Source organism: Phasianus colchicus, chromosome 11 (genome assembly GCF_987193195.1).
Source record: "Phasianus colchicus chromosome 11, bPhaCol1.hap1.1, whole genome shotgun sequence".
In the NCBI taxonomy this organism is placed as follows: domain Eukaryota; kingdom Metazoa; phylum Chordata; class Aves; order Galliformes; family Phasianidae; genus Phasianus; species Phasianus colchicus.
In genome coordinates, this window is record NC_143446.1 from 16,261,976 (window position 1) to 16,282,043 (window position 20,068).

General features: G+C 47.2%; 1 protein-coding gene across 4 annotated transcripts in view; it reads right to left on the minus strand.

Moving 5' to 3' along the window:
• Nucleotides 1-1,059: 1,059 nt before the first annotated feature.
• FRMD4B (FERM domain containing 4B) overlaps nt 1,060-20,068 on the minus strand; it is a 106,042-nt gene continuing 87,033 nt past the window's right edge. For 2 of the 4 annotated variants that reach the window (XM_090148419.1, XM_090148418.1), the window contains exons 12-24: nt 13,814-13,890; nt 13,362-13,500; nt 12,757-12,898; nt 12,109-12,242; nt 11,905-12,024; nt 10,506-10,734; nt 8,585-8,641; nt 7,165-7,312; nt 6,226-6,351; nt 4,650-5,455; nt 3,981-4,113; nt 3,346-3,614; nt 1,060-2,741 (exon numbers count right to left, since the gene is read on the minus strand). In XM_090148419.1, coding sequence (XP_090004545.1) covers nt 3,347-3,614; nt 3,981-4,113; nt 4,650-5,455; nt 6,226-6,351; nt 7,165-7,312; nt 8,585-8,641; nt 10,506-10,734; nt 11,905-12,024; nt 12,109-12,242; nt 12,757-12,898; nt 13,362-13,500; nt 13,814-13,890 — 2,379 coding nt within the window. In that variant the 3' untranslated portion in view covers nt 1,060-2,741; nt 3,346. The remainder of the gene's footprint in view (nt 2,742-3,345; nt 3,615-3,980; nt 4,114-4,649; nt 5,456-6,225; nt 6,352-7,164; nt 7,313-8,584; nt 8,642-10,505; nt 10,735-11,904; nt 12,025-12,108; nt 12,243-12,756; nt 12,899-13,361; nt 13,501-13,813; nt 13,891-20,068) is intronic. The other 2 variants (XM_090148420.1, XM_031605957.2) reach the window with 2 other exon arrangements.

The following is a 20,068-nucleotide window of genomic DNA, read 5'->3' on the forward strand; positions in this document are numbered from 1 at the left end:
CTTAGGAAGTGGAGTTCCCCCCCCCCAGCACAGAACGAACCCGAGACCACCAGGTGTCCGCGAGCGTTTCACCTCGGTGTGTCACGCTGTTCGTGTCCTGGCTTTGCTCCGGATGGCAGCAAACACCAATTCTTAAGGACCTCGGGGCTGGGAAGGCTCCTCTCTTCAGTGGCACTGGTTGGTCGCTAGGTGTCCCTGCTCACCCTGCGGAAAAGTTGCACCAGTTGAGGCAGCACGTCAAACAAAGCCCGGGTCATTTGAATTTCGCATTTGAACAAATACGGTAACAGTTACAACCACATCATCGTTACCTTTTCAGATGTGCTATGCGGACCTGGTGCCACAACAGCCGTGCACCTAAGCAGCATAGCAGAGCTCAGCAGGTTGGGAAGTCTGATAGCCCAAAGGGGTATGGCAGCAAAACCTGGCTGCCTGCTGGCCAGAAGGCCCTGTGCTCTCTGGCTTGTCCCCATGAGAGGTTGCTGAAATCCAGCCCTGGAGGTTTCATGCTCTATAGATGGTGGATGGACTCCACTTGAAGCCACCTGCAAATCCCACGTTCTCAACACACCATCCCAAGTCACCCCAAACCACCCCGATCTCAGCAGCTGGGTGCCAGCCCTGTGCCAACATGGGCACATCAGGCTAAGCACAGGAAGGGGAAAGGGAAGGGCAAAGGAAGGGAAAAGCCCACACAAAACATAATGGCTACAGCATTGAAATAAAGGAACCTAAACAATGCTTGAAATGGGAAGCACATCTCGTCCTTTTTTAAAATGAAAACCCTTTATGAGTGCTGATGAACTGCATTCATGAGTGCAGGGACAGCATTTGTTCCTCACGGGGCAATGGATCCCAAGCCATGCAGCTGCTTGCTGCAAGCACGCCCTCAGTGAGCCAAATTTGGCAACAGAAAAGGCTCCAGAACTACCAGGAGAAATGCAACAATAGGACACATAGGCCATCAGACCAGGCTGACTCACTCTTGTACTCCTAAACCTGGATATGCCACCACATACTGCACTCTCCCAGGCACTCAAGCAAAGACACCTCAAAGAGAAACAGGAGAAATGCCGAAGAGGTTTTGGTAGCACACTTTGCAGTTTATTGACCTATACAAAATAATAGGTCTAAAAATCCGTAAGTAGTAAAAGAATAAGCAAAAAAGAGCTTTCGTATTTCTAGAAGGCTATACAAATATGTAAAACCAAGGAAATAAGTTATTTTTTATTTTGTTTTTTTTTTTGTTTGTTTGTTCAATTCCCAATTGTGACTCTAATACAAACGACTAAGTACCAGCTTAACAAGTGTGTCTTTCTGTATATATTACATGCTCTGGAATATTGGTAAAAAACGTCAAAAAAGTGTATCAGAAACCTTTCTATTCACAATATGAACAGGGAGTTACTAATCCTTTGTATAAAAGAAAGAAGAGCACCATCATATGGGATCCCGAAGCACACACAGCTGAGACAGGAGAGAGATTTTACAGTATGCAGATGAGTCATCAATCACACAAGTGAACCCATGCTAACTTGTTCCTACAGGTGGATGATATGAGGTAGGTTTATCCCTCTCTCAGACCAAGACTGCAGTCGCACTCTTTCCTAGACACGTGGTTTTGTAAAAATGCTGTTCTGTCACTTGGTGACTCCGCAGCACAGCAGGCAGTGCAGGTGAGCGCGGTGCAATGCTAATGCCCCTCGTTGTAAGGCACCCACTGGGCTGGCTGTGTTGGCATCCACCCTACAATACTGGCCGTTATGTCACGTTGCTCCTGTGCCAGGCAGAACTCCCCATTTCCATCCTTGATTTGCTATGGCTGAGCAGTGTGGAGCTGCCACCCAGCAATGATGGGGTCTGCCTGCCCCCAGTGAGGTTGTACCACGGAGAGGTCAGACAGTGAGGTTGTTTGTGACGCTTCATCACGGGGAGGAGCAGACTCCTCTGCTTCCCAAACCCACAACCCGGAGTTTTTGGTGACATACTGTGACAGCTCATTCTTTTCTTCCCAGAACTCCTTTGCGGTGCTAACAATCACTCTTAACGACACCCCAAAAACAGATAAATTCATTCAAACCTCTGTAACAACAACAAAAAATCCAACCTTCCTTCAAGTAATGTTCCAATACTGATCAAATCACCCTTTGTCTCATTCACACACACAGAATCAATCCTTCATCAGCTTATGAAAGTCCTTCCAGGTTCTCACAAGCCACGGCGGAAGAAATTCCCATTTGTTCTTCTTCTGGACATCAGAATTGTGCTCCTAGAATTCCTGCTTTTTCTATGTTTCCTTTTCACATTTATTTTTTCTGAGGTTTGCTTTCAAAACCTTCCAACCATTCCACAAAAGTGCTCGTTGAACATAAATACTCCAACCAAGTGCTGCATCTTGTCATAGATTCAGTTGTGGCTTGCCCTTGCTCTTGGAGGCGACGTGGATTCAGAAAGAAACGCCGTTCTTGGTAAGACTTTGTCATTTTGCTACAATCCCTCTGAATGCTGAGTTTCTTAATTCCCGGCGACGTTGGTCTGGAAGGTGCACCCAAGATCTCCTTCGGAGTAACAGAATTTTGTGCAAGGCACGCAAGGGTACGAATGCAGAGCTGTGGGCGGTCTACACGAGTGTCCCAGGTTTGGAATCCTCATGCCAGAACAACCTCTGCTCGCTGTTGTGCAAGTCTTCCTCCAGCTGGTTCTCCTCATCACCGCCCAGTTGGCTTGGCTCCGGGTACACTCTGTAAGAGACAGAGCACCATGGATAAGCAGGAGCTCCCACCCTCCCCACAGCCCCAAGTGCCCATTGCCTCAGTGCAGTGGGCACGAGCACACGGTAGCCCCATAGGCTGGAAGGAGCTGTGGATGCTGTGAGTGCACCCTGGCAACATTTGGATCCAAATGCAAACCCCAGGCTTTGTGCTAGATGTTTGCAACAAGATCACTGTTGCTCAAAGTTGTCAGGAGTACGGAACGTATCGTCTGCCATAATCACATTGAAATACAAAAAAACTCCACGGATTAATGATTGGCCAAATGATCAAGAATGTAAAAAATTATCAGAAAAAACACTCAGAAAAAGCTGCCAAAATACACAGATTTCAAAGCTCAGTTATAGAAAGTTAAGTAATTAGTACCAACAGCACTCTTAAATTAAATCACTGCAATCAAAACAACAAGGCATTCAGCTTAGCAACAAGGACGCAGCAAAAGCCTTTGCATCTTTCCTTACGCTTCAGCTTCTTCCTAAACAGACGAACAAGGCAGACCTTTCCTGCGAGGCAGCCTGGCACAAGCACAAACCACAACCCCCTGGTGCAGGGCACACACATGCTCAGTACTTACACTACAGCTGGCTGTGCTTAGCATGGTGGCACTGAGACATGGCAGCATCTGTGCCACTTCTGGGACAGGCAGCTGCTGTTCTCCCTGGTGACGATTGGTGTTCAAGCACCGGGGCAGAGCAAAACCACAAAGCAGGAGCAGCAAGAGTCCTGCATGCATTTCTGTAACGCCCCAGTGGGATCCTGGGCTCCTTGCAGTCCTCGGGAAAGTCCCTGCACCCAGGGAGGCTGCAAGCAGCAGCAAGTCGTGCCAAGGTTGGTGGCTGAGCTCTGCCAAGCAAGAGGTGCTTGGTTTATTAATGGGTTGAGCGATGGCGGTGTTGCCTTGCAGCAGCAGCACACAGGTGTGTGGTTGAAGGGAGGTGAGAAGGGTGCTGTGCCCAGCTCCACTACAGGGAGCGCGAGGCTTTGGCTGCATCAGCTGGGAAGCTCATTCTTCCCCATGCCTGATCCCCCTTCCCTGAAGGCTGCTGGAACAGTTAGGCTGATCTATGCCAACAAGGAGAAGGTACCCTCTTAAAAGGCAATTCTACAACCACTCCTTATCCCAGCCCTCTGAAACCAAGCTGCTTGCTTCAGATGTTTTAGTAGCCTATAAAGTGCAGGAGGGGCAGAAAATCTCAACCTTTTACTCACCTGCTCTGCAAAGGAAGGTTGCCATAAGCGTTTCCATAACAGCTGGCAAAAGAGGAATGAGATAATGTATCATAATCTGAAAGTCCCAGTGCAAGTGGGTTCCGCCAGTTCCCAGAAGTGTTTGCAGAAGATGCTGGAATTAAAAATAAAAAACAGTACAGCCAATTAGATCTTTCTGCAGCCCAAGGAGAGGAGAGAAATTATACAGTTCTCATTACTGATCTCTAAGTCTCTGCTGACGAACAAAATACTGTCTATCTACAAGCACCATGGGGAGCAAAACTATGTGGGCAATATTCCAAGTGAGGGAATCTCTCTTTATTAAAGACTGTTCAGTGGTGCTGACTGCACTGTATTTTGGACAGTGACACAGCAGCTGCATGTGTACAGCAGACAGGTGGGTGCATTGCTTCTACTTGGTAGACATTCCTGCCTGAAATATGAGGCTCTCTGTGCTTTAGGTTATTGTGCTTACAAAGAGTAAAAGTTTCACCCAGAGAAGACAACAAGCAAGTAAGATTCTTCCAAAGCACAGAACAAAAGAAACAAAAATCCTGTTGAGTTCCTTATCTACCTTTCAGCCTTGCTTATATCATTCATTACAGGGGATGAATTTGATGAACAGAAGGGATGTAAAGAACACTTAGAATCAAACCAATAAGACATTACCCGATGAGAAGGACGACACCCGACTGCTGGGAGAGCACGGCACCTGAAGACCAGCAAAGCCCAAACTCCTTTGAGACCCTCTGTCAGACTCAAAGCCTGCCTGCAGGCAATGACCCTGTTCCTTTTGACTAGAGGCACGCTGGTACCAACCACGGAGATGCTCTGCTACTAAGGCCTTGTGAATGTTTTTGGTTATATGCTCCGTTTTAGCAACTTGCTTCCTTGGAAGCCGTAGGGTTGCGTATGGGTTGTGCGGTACTCTGTCCACTTCATCCTCATTGTAAGACCTGAATTCCCTGTAACGGTCGTATCCGTAATGTGCCGACGAGCGATACGAAGGATTGACACTGTACTGCCCCTCTGTATCACTCTCATAAACGTATCCTCCATTGTAATAAACATCAGATTCGGTGTACGGGGAATATCCAGAAATATAGTAGCTGGAGGAAGGCTGCTCCTGGCTTTTGTGGTAAACACCATTCCGAACATCCTTTTGGGCAAGATTTGGCATACTTCCTGAACCTGCAGCAGAGATGTGCTGTTTCTTTGACCGTCTTCGACCCCTGGTCCTGTTGTCAAGTGTCTGAGTAGTGTAATACGGTTTGGGTGTAGGTGTCACGCAATAATATTCGGTGCTCGACTGGCTGGTGTAGGATGAACCATCATCGAGGATCTCAGTGCTGCTGCTTCTCTGGGACTTGGTGAGGGAGAAGGCCGTCTTCTCAGCGGGAACCTCAGCCAGCAGGTGGGTCTGGGACTCCAGGCTGCCACTGCGCTGCCTGCAGTGGTGTGGGGAAACATCTGGCCTGCAACAATACACATGTAGGTTGGTTAAAGGCACACGCAGGCAGAGAGCTGGAGAGAGCGCATGTAGACAAACCAGGCATGCTTCCTCTCCAACCAAAACACAAAACCAAACCAGCATTTCCTTTTTACGTAGAATTCAGCTTGGTTGAATTTTCCATTTGCTGCAGCAGCAGCAGATCTTTCAGATAAAAGTTATAGTGAGCAAGGTAACCTATGAGAACGACAAATGCAGCAAAGCTCACAGCCTCTCATTTTGCAGTGACTTACAGGAGGGAAGTCACAGTCAAAGTATGCAACATCTAGAGTATGTAACATTTAGCCAAGCAGCTGAGCAAAGCAGGGGCATAGGAAGGTGGGTTTCCTGCAGCTCTACATCCCACAGCTGTGTTACCTCAGCTAAATAAACCATGAGGTCTTTACCAGCTTTTAATATTTATAGCATCTCTCCTTCTCACAGTAAGGGCAGTAATTTGGATCTCTCTCCTCCATTGGGTCTCTTATTTTTCAGGAGGTCTAGAGGACATGAATCCACAGAAGATATCTGTAAGCACGCAAATAGCTTCCATCTCACCCCTATTTGCAGACAGGCTCCCACCCGTGCAGCAGTGCACGCTGCTATTTCTGCTGCTGCCCCGTGTTTACGCTCATGTAAACCACTCTCATGTGCATGTCACAAAGCTGGCGCAGCACTGTGCCAACAGATGCTGGCTGATAACAACCCAGTGCCCCACATATCCAGATGAGACATTCAGACAGCCTGGCCACTTACTGTAAGTGGCTGCTACTGTAGGCATTGCGTGTGAGCACAGGTGTTGTAGGCATGCTTCTTCCTCCATGGGATGGGGCTGCTCGTTCCAGGGTGCGGTAAGGACTGCTGTGAGTGGAAAGTGGGTCCCTGCAGCAAAGGATACAGAATTCCAATTAGGTTAAACACAATGCAAGTCGCACAGACCGAGACTGTGTGCACTCTTTCTTAAAGGGAAGGGAGAAAAATCATCGGAATGCTTCATAAAAGACACAGTCCAAGAAACATTGAGATCACTGGGAATCTTTATACTGAGAACAACCAGCACCAGATCAGACTCGCACAGAATAATCCCACAGCTGAGCTACTGCTCCTGTGTGCTCCATGGAGCTGATCCCCCAGCACACAACTGCCCAAATCCTATAAATCCATATGGGAACCACAGCCACTCGCTGCAGCTGGCACTGATGCTGGCACGTGGCTTACATCCCAGCAATTCTCCTATTTTTAGACAAACTGCTTCTCAAGTCTCAAGTGAATTCTTTGTGTTGTAACAATGTACCTGCTGAAATACTGATAGGATCAGGAGGGATGGGTACGGTTTGGTGTTATCTGAAGTAATTACAGTCACTAGGAAAAAGACAAGTTGTTTAACACTGAAAACAAACCACAAAAATACAGAGAGTGAAAGTAATGGTGGGCAATTCCTTAAGCACAACCCTTCCCACTGCATTTCTCACCTGACTCACAAAGCCAACGCTCCCCTGAAGTTTCACAGACCCCGATGACTACCTGTACACACGTGTATTACTAAGCAGCACATTTAATTCTTATCACCAAACTCTTAAACCGCAAGAGAAGCGTGGAAGCAGCAGCAACTCTGAGAGTCCATAATAACAAATCTGACACAGACAGGACCGAACTCTTGTGCAGAGAGCCCAGCAGAGCTGAGATGTGCAGTACCTGGAATGTCTTGATTCCAAGAGCTGCTCGTTCATGGATGACTTTCTGAGATGAACTCTTTCCAGCCCGAGAGACTTTGGTGGAAGCAGCCTTGGGGAAAGCTGTGCAGAGCTGGTTCGTTGTGCTGGCACACTGAGGGATTCACTGCCTGTTGGAAAGGAATATGTGTTTAGTTAAGCAAAATCCATGCTATTTTTGCCCTACATGGACATCTGCAGTCACTAAGCAGAAACTTTGTGCCATGGAGATGAGGGCAGGAGCTGTGACTCCAGGAGGCTGCAGCACAGCTGCCTTTGCCACGCTTTCCTGGCAGGACACTGTGGAGGTTCATGCAGGTCTCACAGCCCTGACTGCTGTTGAGGTTCCTGCTCAGCACTGTGCAGGACCACCAACTGGGAGCTCTTTGGACAAGTGCCTGTTCTGCAGCTCTCTCCCAGAGCAGAGCTGGCATGCTCAGCTGCACCAAAGCCAGTTATTCTCCCTCACCATTCAGCACTTCACTTGAAAATGACATTTTAAGGATTAGTTTAACTACAACCTGAAAGGAACTGACTTCAAAAGCGACTGAATGAGCACTGACAGACAAATTTGGCTGAAGGCAGTTGTGAAGACGTTGGCTTGATCCTTGTTCTCACTTTGCTTACGGCAAAATCCGGCATTATCCCATTAGAACCAAAAGGAAACTACAGCTAACACAGGTAAATGTAGGACAAGTATCACAGAGAACATGTTTCCAAACCAAAACTTCTGCAAGCAGGAATCAGGTGCAACTCCTTTTTATAGTGCCAGATGGGTTGTACGAGTTTAAAACTGGGACAAGCAAGATCAGAATCAGGCCCGAACTGAAAAGTGAGTAATAATTTAGATAATGCTTGTCCCTAGATGATGATTATCCAGCAAAGGGAGAGGCAAGCCAAGTCCTTTCCACCTTGTGGAACAGGGTGTGAATGTGTGTCTGTGGGTGTGTGCGTGAAATGAGTAAGCTGAGCAAACACCAAACCCATGCAAGATGCAGCTCACTAGGTAACACTGAAACGTAAACAGATCATTGCTGTCTCTGACTCTTCCACTTTTAGTGAGTTTTAGTAGCTGTGAAGACAGAAGGGCTGGGCAATTCCTCCCAGCTCACACCTCCAGCCGCTCATCTGCCTCTGGTCGGGTCCACGGACAAAGCATCTGCTGGAAATTCACAGCAGCTGATCGCAGTACAACCAGATGCCTTCCCTGAAGATGACTCAAATCAGCCCACAGAGCAGAACCTCTCAATAGGTAACTCATTATGAACACCAACTCCTGACTAAGCTCTTTTTTTCCTCTGCTGCAATTTGTCACTGGAAGACAATAAAATAGCAGCCTAAAGGGTGTTCAGTCAATGAGTATCTCTAAACAGGCAGAAGGAAGAAAAGGATAATCAACGTACCGTCATCATAGGTTGTTGTATCAGAGAGGGAGCTGCTCTCAGATGGGATTATATCATCTGTAAATGAAAACAAGCACTTTAAGAACACTCAACATTTCAGAATATCATATGGAATTTATTTTCTAAAGCTCCAGAGTCTGTTCATACCCATAATGCTGCAACCAAAACATTTCAGACTTCAGCAGCCCAAAGACAGTCCTGCTTTGCTTTCCTCTCAGGACCTACTTGTTTCCATTGCAGTTCTGCAAGCTACCTATATCGTTATCAAAGCAGATTTTTTCAGCTGTGGTGGGAATCAGGCCATGATTCAGAAAGGTGTTTTCCATTCAACTTGTAAGAGATCTCACAGGGTGTTCTGGTGCTTCTATAGGAGGTAGGAGCCTACACAGACATGTAGATCTTGGCTGCTAGCATCTAATCTCCTCGGGTACACCCGAAATCCTACCTGGTAGGTCCTAAACACCTTTTGAAATTTGGCATTGTGCTCATTTGTGTGCAAATTCTGCTTCAATTCAATTCATATGAACTCAGGGAATTTTTGCTGATTTCAATCACATGCAGGAGCTCTCAATTCAAATCCCAAACCTGTGCAATTCCCTATAAAGGGGAAGAAACTCTCTGAGGGTATAAAGGAAGCACAGGAAAGGGAGAGGAGAACGTGGAGAGCAGAAGACTCCTTCAGAAGATGTCCTTCACCTCCCATCCCTGGGGGCCTGGGATGGAAACAGCTATGGTGTGATTCAATAAATCAGTGTTACCATTCAATGCGTCATTTCCAAGCCAGTCCCAAACTTTATAGCTACAAGAGACATCACTGCTGAGCTTCACACAACCCTGCACCTTGAGCCCAGAATACCATCAGTGATAGCAAAAAGCTTGCACATAAAATCAGGTATTGAAGTTGAAGCAAGAGAGAGTTGCTTCTGGTGGAGTAAACGCACTGTGCTGCAGGAGTTGGGAGCTGGAAAGGAATACAGCTAACCTACTGCTAGAGCAATGCCTGCTGCTCCCACATGCAAAAAGGCAGACCCTCAGAGGAACTCAGTCCTTTCTGTCTGTGCTCCCTTTCTCAGATGGCAAACAAGGATGCCATGCATCAGATATTGCAAAACAATGGGCTAAATGGTGTTTGTTTAAGAACCAAGGAGTTGCATGTCCAACTTTGAAGTTCCTTGTTTGCACGATGGCAGAGACAGCTCCATGCAACAAACAGCAGCAGGTATGCATGGATGCTGTCTGTGCTCCTGCTGGCTTTCAGCAGCTTACTCTGCTGTCACTGCACATCATGAGCACCAGGTAATGCAGGACCTCCCACGCTTAGTGCCCAGATCAGTGAGCAATAGCTGGAAAAACAGATATTTTCTTCACCTCAGTCAATCAGGAACAAGATGGGCCTCATTAAAGAGCAATCATCATCTCTCAGGATTATCGCCCTGTGATGATGGACAGCCCAGCACTGCTGCATTGCATGCTGGCTGAGGACCCACACCGAGCTCTCAATGAGAGCGAGGCAGGAAAACTCACAGAGTCTGGTTGTGCCAGAACTGCAGCATTGCAGAAACAAAGGGAGAGAGACCTCACGTGTGGCAGCTCAGCAATACACCTGTATCCAGTGCACCACAAACTGGGACACCACACCAGTTTCAGCAATGCTCCTGCCAGCCTTCTATCTATAGCACTGCTGGCCTGCACCTGGCACTGCTACGTGTCTGCACTTGTGCCCAGAACAGAAATTAATCTGCCCTCAGCCTCTGAGCTGTGTGCTTATTGTAGCAGATGCAGCAATTGCATCTCGCTTTCTTACTTAACTGCCTCAGAGAAGATAAAAATCATACTGAGATGTAAACAAAACACTTAAGTGAGCCAAATGTGACTTCTTTGTTTCTGTCTTCATCAGAACATGGGGAATTCTCTTGTTTACCTGGCAGAGTAAGAGTTGATTTTTGGGTTGGCTTTTTGCCACACTTGATCCTGTATTCATTTATGGAATTTTCTATCTCTTGAAGCTTTTTTACAGCATCGGCATACTCCTGTTTTCTTTTCTTCTTCACATTTTTGCAGAGGTCCGGCTCGCTGGCAAGTTTCTTTGCAGCTTCCACCAGCTTCTGCTGTATGATAAAATTGCTCTCCAATTCCTGCAAAGCGGGATCCTGTGAATTTGAGAGACGAGTTATTCAGATGAAATTACACAAAAGACAATCTGGTTTTGTGGTAACGAAGTGAGATCTTGAGCACAAACCACAGAAACACCAAAGCTTATACGCAAGAAACTCAGCACAGGAAAACTTCAGATCCTCTGTCTGTGACTTAAGATCACGAGATCTCTTGAGAAAGATCTGAGGTTCTCAAGGCTGGGTGGCTGAAATTGCACACCTGAGTTCAAGGTTAGCCCCACCTGTTACATGGTGAGCTCACAGACCTCCTGCTCCAAGGCAAAGCCTGAAAACATCTCTTTGAATTCTCTACATTAGAGAAAATAAAAATTTCCATCACCATACCTACATAACGAGGAGACTGGAGATTTAATGAGTTGTTTGTAAACAACTGTGAGAGATTCATATGAAAGAAGCAGAGAAGTGGGAAGTGGCATGTTATTAAATCTGGAGAGCAGGACTTGGTTTCAGTTGCATATAAGCAGTTTGCTGCAGACAGAGGTTACACCAGTACTATAGGAGCCAGGGCAGAGAGTTTGGGGTGAAAGATGGATGCAAGGTGCTCAACCTCTTCTGCTACTTGGATGATACAGCCAGATAACAAATCTCTCAAGGAATGAGGGGGAATGATGCATGTCCAGAAACAGCATACACCTGAATTAGCACAGCTCCTGAGTCAGGCTCTGCCAGCAAAATTCACATTAGCTTCTTGAGTAATAGAGATCTTCTACTTAGGTAGAACTTGCATTAAGCCAGAGATAAATCTACTGTCATCTGTCACCCAACTATGCTCACAGACAGATGATTTTGCAAAGGGGACAACACACTTCTGTTATGCTCTGGGTTCAAACACAAGCTCAGCACAAAACAAATCAGTGCTCACGAGGAGGAAAACTCAGTCACACACTGCCAAATGGCATTATCTATCTGTTCTTTTCCAATTAGCAGCAACATTCACATTAAGATACAAGTTATGCAGCCAAACCAGGGTTCAGATTAGAGGGCTTTAAGGCTGAAATAAAGGCAGCACCTGTCAAAATCCCCTCAGCACAGGCATGCAACTGTCTCATCTTAAATCACCAGGGAAGAGCAGGATAGTTTAGACGTAGCTTTGGCCACCGGTCTGACCACCCCACCTGTGCTGTGCAAACAAGCCACAGCACTCACCTCCTCAGTAGGGAGCAGGTTGTCATCCAGCTTGAAGGCTGTGCCGACACGTCTTCTGACCTGGGGAGGTTCCTCTCCAGCGCTCAGAGGATACTCCTTTGGCATCTTGCCCGTCAGCTCCTGAGGAACAGAGAGGGCTCTATGTGAAGGTCCAATGGGCAAGGAGGCCTCTCACCCACCTCCAGCCCCAGGTGCAGCTCTCACCGCCTCACGCAGGCAGATTTTCTTCAGCTCCTCAACTTTCTGGAGTAGTTTTTCCTGAAGGAGTTTCTCTTTCTTCTTTAGCTCCATAATTTTCTCCTTCTTTTGTTCTTCGCTGACCTCTGAATCCTGAGAGCCTGAAAAATACATTCATTTTATTAGAGAATTTGCAGGTAAAAGTCATTTCATTCTGTCCTACAACAGGCAGGTGGTGGCTTCTTGAACAAGAAGCTGCTGGCTGCGTCTCCAGTCAGTGTGGTCAGCCCCTGGACTTCTGATAAATGTATTTATCTGTGAGGCTCTGCCCAACTCCCCAAGGAAGCTACTTGGCTTTTTGATGTCTTGTTGAATTGAACCCTTTCCTGGCGTTTAGATTTCATTTGTACCACCTGAACTTATCAGTGGAGATGTGTGCTGGTCATTGGTTTGATTTGATTGGATGGAAAGCTGTATGGATATGGCAGAACGTGTTGAGTTTGTGCTGTCTACTTCAAATAACAGTTGGTATAAGATGGTAACATCTGTTGTCATATGTAAAATAATGCATGCTGTCACAGTTTTGCTGTATTTATGGTCAGCTGGACTCATTGTCCGCTCCTACACACACAAGCCCTGCTGTATTCAGGGCTTTGCATTTACACAGAGCGTTACCTGATGAGATTAAGCTGCCGTTGCTGGCCATAATAAGCTGATTTTTTGCCTCCAGAGTCACTAGCTTTGAAACCTTTGGCGTTCCCATCTCTGTCAAATCCATGGCGATATCATCCAAACTTCTGGCTGAAGGAATTTTTGCCTGAAGGAGTTAAAAAATAAAATCAAGTTACTTCTAATTAATTTCAGAACACAAGGTCACAGAAGATGCCATTTCACACCTCATCCCCCACAAAACCCTTGCACAAGAGCTGACTGCCCCAGCACTCCTCCAACCTGGCCCCAAAGCCTGAACTGCCTCCAAATCCCTTCTCTATTTGCATCCTGCTCAAAATGAACATGAGAAGAGACAAAAGAAAAAAAGGCAGATTAAACACTGAGACATGGGAATTCCCTTTGCTGTGATTACACTTCCATAGCTGTTAATTGGAGGCAGGCTCAAATGGATCCTATAACAATACCATAGCTGATCTGCTCAAAAAGCGGATGAAAACTATTTGTATTTTTTCTCTGGAGAGCAGTTTATCCATGGAACAACATACACTGAAGGACATGCAGGAGAGGTGTTGAAGCTTATGCCTATAGCAAAATGCTGTGTAGCTTACTTTGCTTTGTTTTCTGTCCAAGTAGAACTGGTGCTGACTGATTGCCATTACCCAGATGGATTTGATCAGGGAAGTGTTTGCATACCAGGTTTGCACTACCAGCCCGCTCTGACCAAAGGTCCTTCTTGACACTGAAATCCTGAAGAGGTGAAAAGAAATACAATTTGAGGACAGCCCTGCTGGGTTTAAAGCCCCCAAAGCCTGTTTCCTAATCAGTCAAGGCTTCATGCTAGAGATCTGAGAACTTGGAATTCCTTCTCACCCCCCACCCACTGCTCCCCTTCCTCCCCTTTAACTCCCAGGAGTTGGCTCCATAGCACAAAGCCAAAATTAAACACAGTTCTGCATTGACATCAGCACAAGATCCCTTCCCACCCATCAGTTCGCAAGGACACAAATGCCCACACTGGGAGAGATTCCTCCCCAGGCTCTGGGTGCTCCTCCAGCCTCACCTGCGGGGATCGTGCACTTCCACAGCAAACTTCTTCTCACGGAAATAGAGGTTTTCCAGCTGTTTCCATTGGAATAGCTATAGGAGAAATGGAAGAGAGTGGCAGAGCACCGTCACTCCAAGAGGTGCTGATCTCCCCCCCCCCAAAACTCCAGCAAACTACAAATTCTGTGCATCTCCAGCTATGGCATAGACTCAGCGATAACATTCATAACATCAGTTAAAACAAGCACACAAATACAGATGGTTAGGATGCCCTTCAAGTAAATGCACGCTTTTACAAACAGTGTATTGCAACTTTTGGATTTTGCCTGTGATGAATCATAGTACATTTAATGTCACCCCTCGATGTTTGTAAGAACCTCAGGAAGGTGGGCAAAGTCCTTTTCTTTCTGATTAAATGCAAAAGAACCATAAAGTAATCACATTAACACTGACTAGAGGAAGCCCAAGACCTCTGTTTTCTGAAGATACAGGGCATGAGGTTCAACGAGACAGTTCGGAGAAGGGCTATGACACACACACAGCAAAACCACAGAGAGCAGAAGGAGCCACCCTGCAGCACAGACATGCTGCAAGGAAACCACTGCCTTCCTGCTGAATGCCAGCAGGGAGAACAGCACACCTGTGCAGCAGGGCTTGGGGATTCCCAGGCGTTAGAAACACAAGGTGTGAGGGCACATGGTGTCCACACCATGAAGGCAGCCAGGCAGCAGTGACCCCTCCATCCCATCGGTGCCACCAGCCCCACCAGTGCGATGTTCCAGCAGGATGTGGCTGAAAACAATGTACTGTGCCGTAGCTACAGAAGAACTTCGTGTTTGATCAAGTTGCAATTTGCTCCGTGCTCCACCTAAAGCATTTTTGCCGCGGGTTGGAACTGAGACCCGACCTCATTCACACCTTTGTGGGAAAACCCCAGCGCTGCTCTTTCAGCGAACTTTCATCTGCTTCGATAAAACTTTCCTTTCTATAGCACTACGACTTGTTATTCCAATCATAAATCTCTGCTCGATGAAAAACGCGTCGGGGGGAAATGTCAAGGACAGAAACTCATAAGTCATTCCCCAAAAGACCGTACGAGTTTGCCGCTTCAGTCTATTTATCTTTGAATCCAACCCACCCAACGCTACGAGCGCACTGCCCGCTCTCTCTTTGTCGCTCAACTTCTCAAACAAACATTTTCCCACGCAGCCGCTGCCTTACGGCCCGCAGCAACCCCCCCCCCCCAATACCACCACCACCCCCCACTCACCTCCGCACGCAGCCGCACCGCATCTCCCCAGCAGCGCCTCGCTCCGCGCTGCCCGCCCCGCTGGGAGGCGGCGGCTCCTGACCCCCCCCCTCCCCTTTCCCCGGCAACGAGCGGGGAGAGCCCGGCCGGAATCGCTGCGGCTCCGGGCTGGGGGGGGGACACAATGCGGATCGGCTCCGCGCCCACGCTCGTAAAAGCGCTGGGTGTGCTCGGAGGCAGGTGGTGACACCCCCGGGCTCTTTGTCACTTCCTTTGGGCTGGGCCCCTCCGGACGCGCTCGGCGTTCCCGAGGATTGCGGGAAAGCCGCGGAGAGATGGCTTGGGTATGGGGGGGGATGCAAATGGAATGGAGATTCCCTAACCCATATACAACCACCACCCCCCTCCGCGCCTCCTGAGCAGGGGCGCAGCACGCGGCAGCGCTTGGAGGGGGTGCGAACTGAGTGAGTGTGAAAAATTGGGGAGAGGGGATAAAAAGGGGGGAGAAAGGAAAAAGAGGGGGGAGATAAACGGGATGGGAAATGAAAAGGGAAGGGGGGTTGGAAGAGGAAGAGAGGGGAGATGAAAGAGAGGTGAAAAAAAGGGGGAAATGGGGAAAGGGAGCAAAGGAAAAGGGTGGTGAAGGAAAGGGAAAGAAAGGAAAGAAAAGGAAAAAAAAGGAAAAAGAGGGAAAGGGAGAAAGGAAAACGAGGGAAAAAAGGGAAATGAAAAAGGCAAAGCAAAGAAAAAAAATAAAAGAAAATGAAAAAGAAGGAAAAAAAAAAGGAGGGGGGAAGGGGGAGAAGGAGAAAGGAAAGAGAAAAAGAGGAAAAAAAATAATACTAAAAAAATCCTTCACATTTTAAGATTGCTTGGAAGTGGCTGAGGCCCAACACTGTGCTCCCAGGAACCAACAAGCGCAGGGCTCACCCAGGGACAGTGCCTGGCATAGGGGCTGCCAGCAGCAATGCCACCCCAAATGGGTGGGCTGCATTTAGAGCACCAGTACTGTACTTGGGAAGCTGTTACTGCAGGTTTCCTGCTCCCATCAAACGCTACCTAACTCTACAGACACATTTCAAAATCATTCCTCATTTCAGTTGTAGCTGAACTACCCACACATGCAAAGACTAAACAGTTGTTAAAAAAAAAAAAAAAAAAAAAAAGGAAATTTGAAACTGGTTTTTGAGGGCTGGAAGTACAATTAGGAATAATTACCATGTTTTTTTGTTTTTTTTTTTTGTGGAAGTTTTGCAATGTATGTTCCCTTTAATCAGGTGATTAGGTCCACCTGAGTTAATGAATGTTTTCTCAATAGCCTTCCTATTCTACTGACTGCCAGATCCTTACTGCTCATGGAAAACTCCCCCTGAGCACGCTGTGGGTCTCCCATTTGACCCTACAAGCAGGATTTGGCTGCTCAAGGTTTGTTTGCAGGTCTCTTTGGACAAGGCAGAGGTGCCAAGTGACCTGATTGCACCTCCATGCACAAGCCAGGCTTCCACAACCCAGCTGCAGCTCCTGAAAGTACTTGGAGCTTTAGCTTTCTACATAGCAGAATCATCAAATAGCTTGGGTTGGAAGAGACCTTAAAGACCATCCAGTTCCAACCCCAATACTGCTGGCTAAATCAGGCAGTAGATCAGCCTGCCCAGGGCCACATCCAGCCTGGCCTTGAACACCTCCACGGATGAACAGAGTGCTGGGGGACACCCCTGGTCACTGCCTGCATCTGAACCATTGACAAGAACCCCCTGGCTGCGACCATCCAAATCTTTATCCACCAATCAGCTCACTCTTCAAACCCATATCCCTCCAATTCAGAAATAAGGATGTGGTGTAGGACCAACGTCAGAGGCCTTGCACAAGTCCAGCTAGATGACATCAGTTGCCCATCCTTTGTCCACTGATGTCGTCACTGCATTGTAGAAGGCCACCAGATTGGTGAGGCACTATCTGCCCTTGGGGAAGCTGTGCTGGCTATCTTGGGTCACCTCATCTCTCATGATCCTGTTCTCGATAGTGCAGAGCACAGACAGAAATAAGGACACTCCTCACCCTTTTTCCCATACAAAAAGAGCTGGTAATTGTAGTCTAACAAGACACAAAACAGACACTGACAGCTTAAGCAGGGAGACACATTAATAATAGAAGCAGCTGGTTTACAACCTGGCTGATCTCGCACCTGGTTTTGAATAAAATGCAGATTTGTCTGGGCACCACAGCACAGCCCCTGTCTTGAGAAATGGACGAGGGGCAATGTGCTTAGTGCACGCTTCAGCCTGGTGCATTTAGTTTAATATTTTTTAAATAACATTTTTTTCAGGGGGGGTGGAATCCCAGTGCAGCCAAGTGCTGCTGCCCAGCCCCAGCAGCTGCCCTGGCACACATCAGAGCCATTTCCCAGACCGAGGGTGATGGCACATCCTCACCAAGAGCTGAGTTACCCCAGTGTTGGGTTTTCCACCCAAGAGATCACTGGTAATGCAGCAGGGATGTGCAAGCTGTGCTGCTGCACTGGTGGCAGCGCTCCCTCAGGAAGAGAGAATTATCCCTTCCATAGGGCCCATCAGTGGGACATGCGTGCCTGTGAGGAGGACCAGCTACCAGCATCCCCACAGCTCACTGGGAACAGCAATCTCCAGACAAATCTAGCAATTCAGACCAAGGAAACATAAAAGATTTGTGCCCACAGGAATGCACCCCACCCTGATGAAGGAAATTACCACCCTGCATTTCAGCCCTTCAGCTGCAGTGTGCTGGCTGGCAAAGCGCCTCCAGCTGATTTTTTTTTTTATTTTATTTTATTTTTATTTTTTTTAAAGCTGTTCTGCCTGGCTGCAAGGGGAGGCACCTGAGGAGATGGAAGGAGGGCCAGGCTGCCCCACCTGCAGCAGCTTCTGGCAGGAGGATGCAGACAGCTCTCACCTGTGCCAGCATAAATTGACAGTGCTCACACCTGCAGGCATCCATCTCTCACATACTAAGCCAGCTACCTGAAAACCTCATCAATAGCATACTTTTCGAATGCATTGTGACCCATCCTTGCCAGGTTCTCACTGACATTGGCACCAGTAAGAATCAGAGATGACTCTGCAGCAAGCAACCCAACTGCCACAGAAGGCAATGCATCCTTTGGGGCACAGCCTTGAGCAGTTTCCTGCACATCTGGAAGGAACACAATTTCAGAGCAGTCTTGTAACAGCTCTGTGTTTATTTTAAATAATTATGCGAGCTTAGTATCTGATGTCTAAATCAATGGCTTCAACTCGGTGAGAAATAAACACAGTGAAAGAAATCTCTGCATGATTAGATCCACCTGCTGAGAAGTCTGTACAAACGCCATTGTGTTCTGAGCAGCTCAGCAATGCAGGACAGAAAATCTACATGAAGCAAATCTTCTGCAAGGGAAAACTTTCAGCATCAGCATTTAGAAAGTGTATGTTGAATTAAGAGAGAGATATCATAAATATGACCCTTTTCAAAACCAGTATACTCTAACAAAAACACTCCTGAGAACATAATGCATTCAAGACGACCAGCATTAGGATTGAAATTCTTGCAGATTTGAAACAATACCACAGTGAGATTACTTTCTCTCCTCAGACACTATAGTTCATTTATCACCAGGGAGTCGCCCACAGAAACACAATGAAGTGAGGGAAAAAGTGGAAAAGCAAGCAAGCAGCTTTCTCACATTCCCATCCCTCAGAGTATCCCCAGGTCTTGGCTGAACGCAGAGTAAACCCAGCTCACTCCACAGTGCACTCTCCATATAGGAGACAGCACATTGTTTATCTCACCAGTGAGAAGAATACGGGTAGAGATGAAAGACAGAACTATCTTGTTTTGAAACAGCATATGAAGTTCTGGGCCCTGGGCCTTGTTTCATGCATTTCCTAATCAACCCAGAAGATATTTGGGATGGGATCTTGGCGTGCCACCCAGACACCCTCCATAGTGAGCAGGAGGCACTGCTCCAAGCAGCAGATATCTGTATTAAGTGCAGTCAAAGGCAGAATGCATTTGCAAAGCAGCAGGACTGCAGAGCTAATCCCAGGTCTGAGCTGAAATCCGAACGCAGGTCACAAACTCAGTCTTTTTATGCCCTATAAGACTTCAAGTTTATAATCAACTGAGCCATAGCATAACTTCCAGCCAGTGTGGAGCCACATCTTTTATCCACAAAGAAGACTATTTTCCTGAGTGACATAAAAATTGCTCTCTGTTTCCAGCCTGTTACAGCACTGGAGGAGCAAATCTCCTCCCTTGGCTCCCATCACTCACAGTCCAGGCAAAGCTCTACAACATGGGTCTGCTTAGCTAGAAACCACTTCCAAAGAAACACAAAGTTCCACGAGTAACTTACAGCAACAGAAATCCCCTCTTCAAACAATCTCATGTCAACCAGCAAACTACCAGTGGTTGGGACCCAACCTTCCCAGCCAGCCTGACATGCACAGGCAGACCTGGCAGGTTTGCTGGGTCCGGCCCCATGTTGCATGTTACCATCCCTTCCAACAGCACCCAGGCAGATGGGCTGCGGTGCTCAGGGTGACTGATGTGATGTGTACAAGCTCTGGCAAAGGCCAGGAGATGCGTATCTGGAGATTGCTTCACCCAATTGCCTTGCAAGTTGTTTCCTGTGGAGAGCATTTGACACTATTCAAGCAGCAGTGTTGATCCAACAACAAAATCTTGGGATAACCACAGTGCTCCAAGGCTCATATTTAGGCTTCTTTGCCTAAAGACCTACTTGGATAAAGCCAAAAGATTTCACCCTTTGAGGAGGATAGTAGGGAATTAATTGACACTACATTAATGGAAGCAGTTGATTACTTACATATACACACACACGTATGTATGTATATTTCTGAACGTGGATTTATCTCTGAACATATGCCCACTATCAATGCATTAAACAAATGCAGCCACATCTGAGAGCAGCTTTTGCTGTTACACAAACGACACAAGGAGCACAGCAAGGCCAGGTAGGAATTTAAGAGAAGCACAGGCACCAGC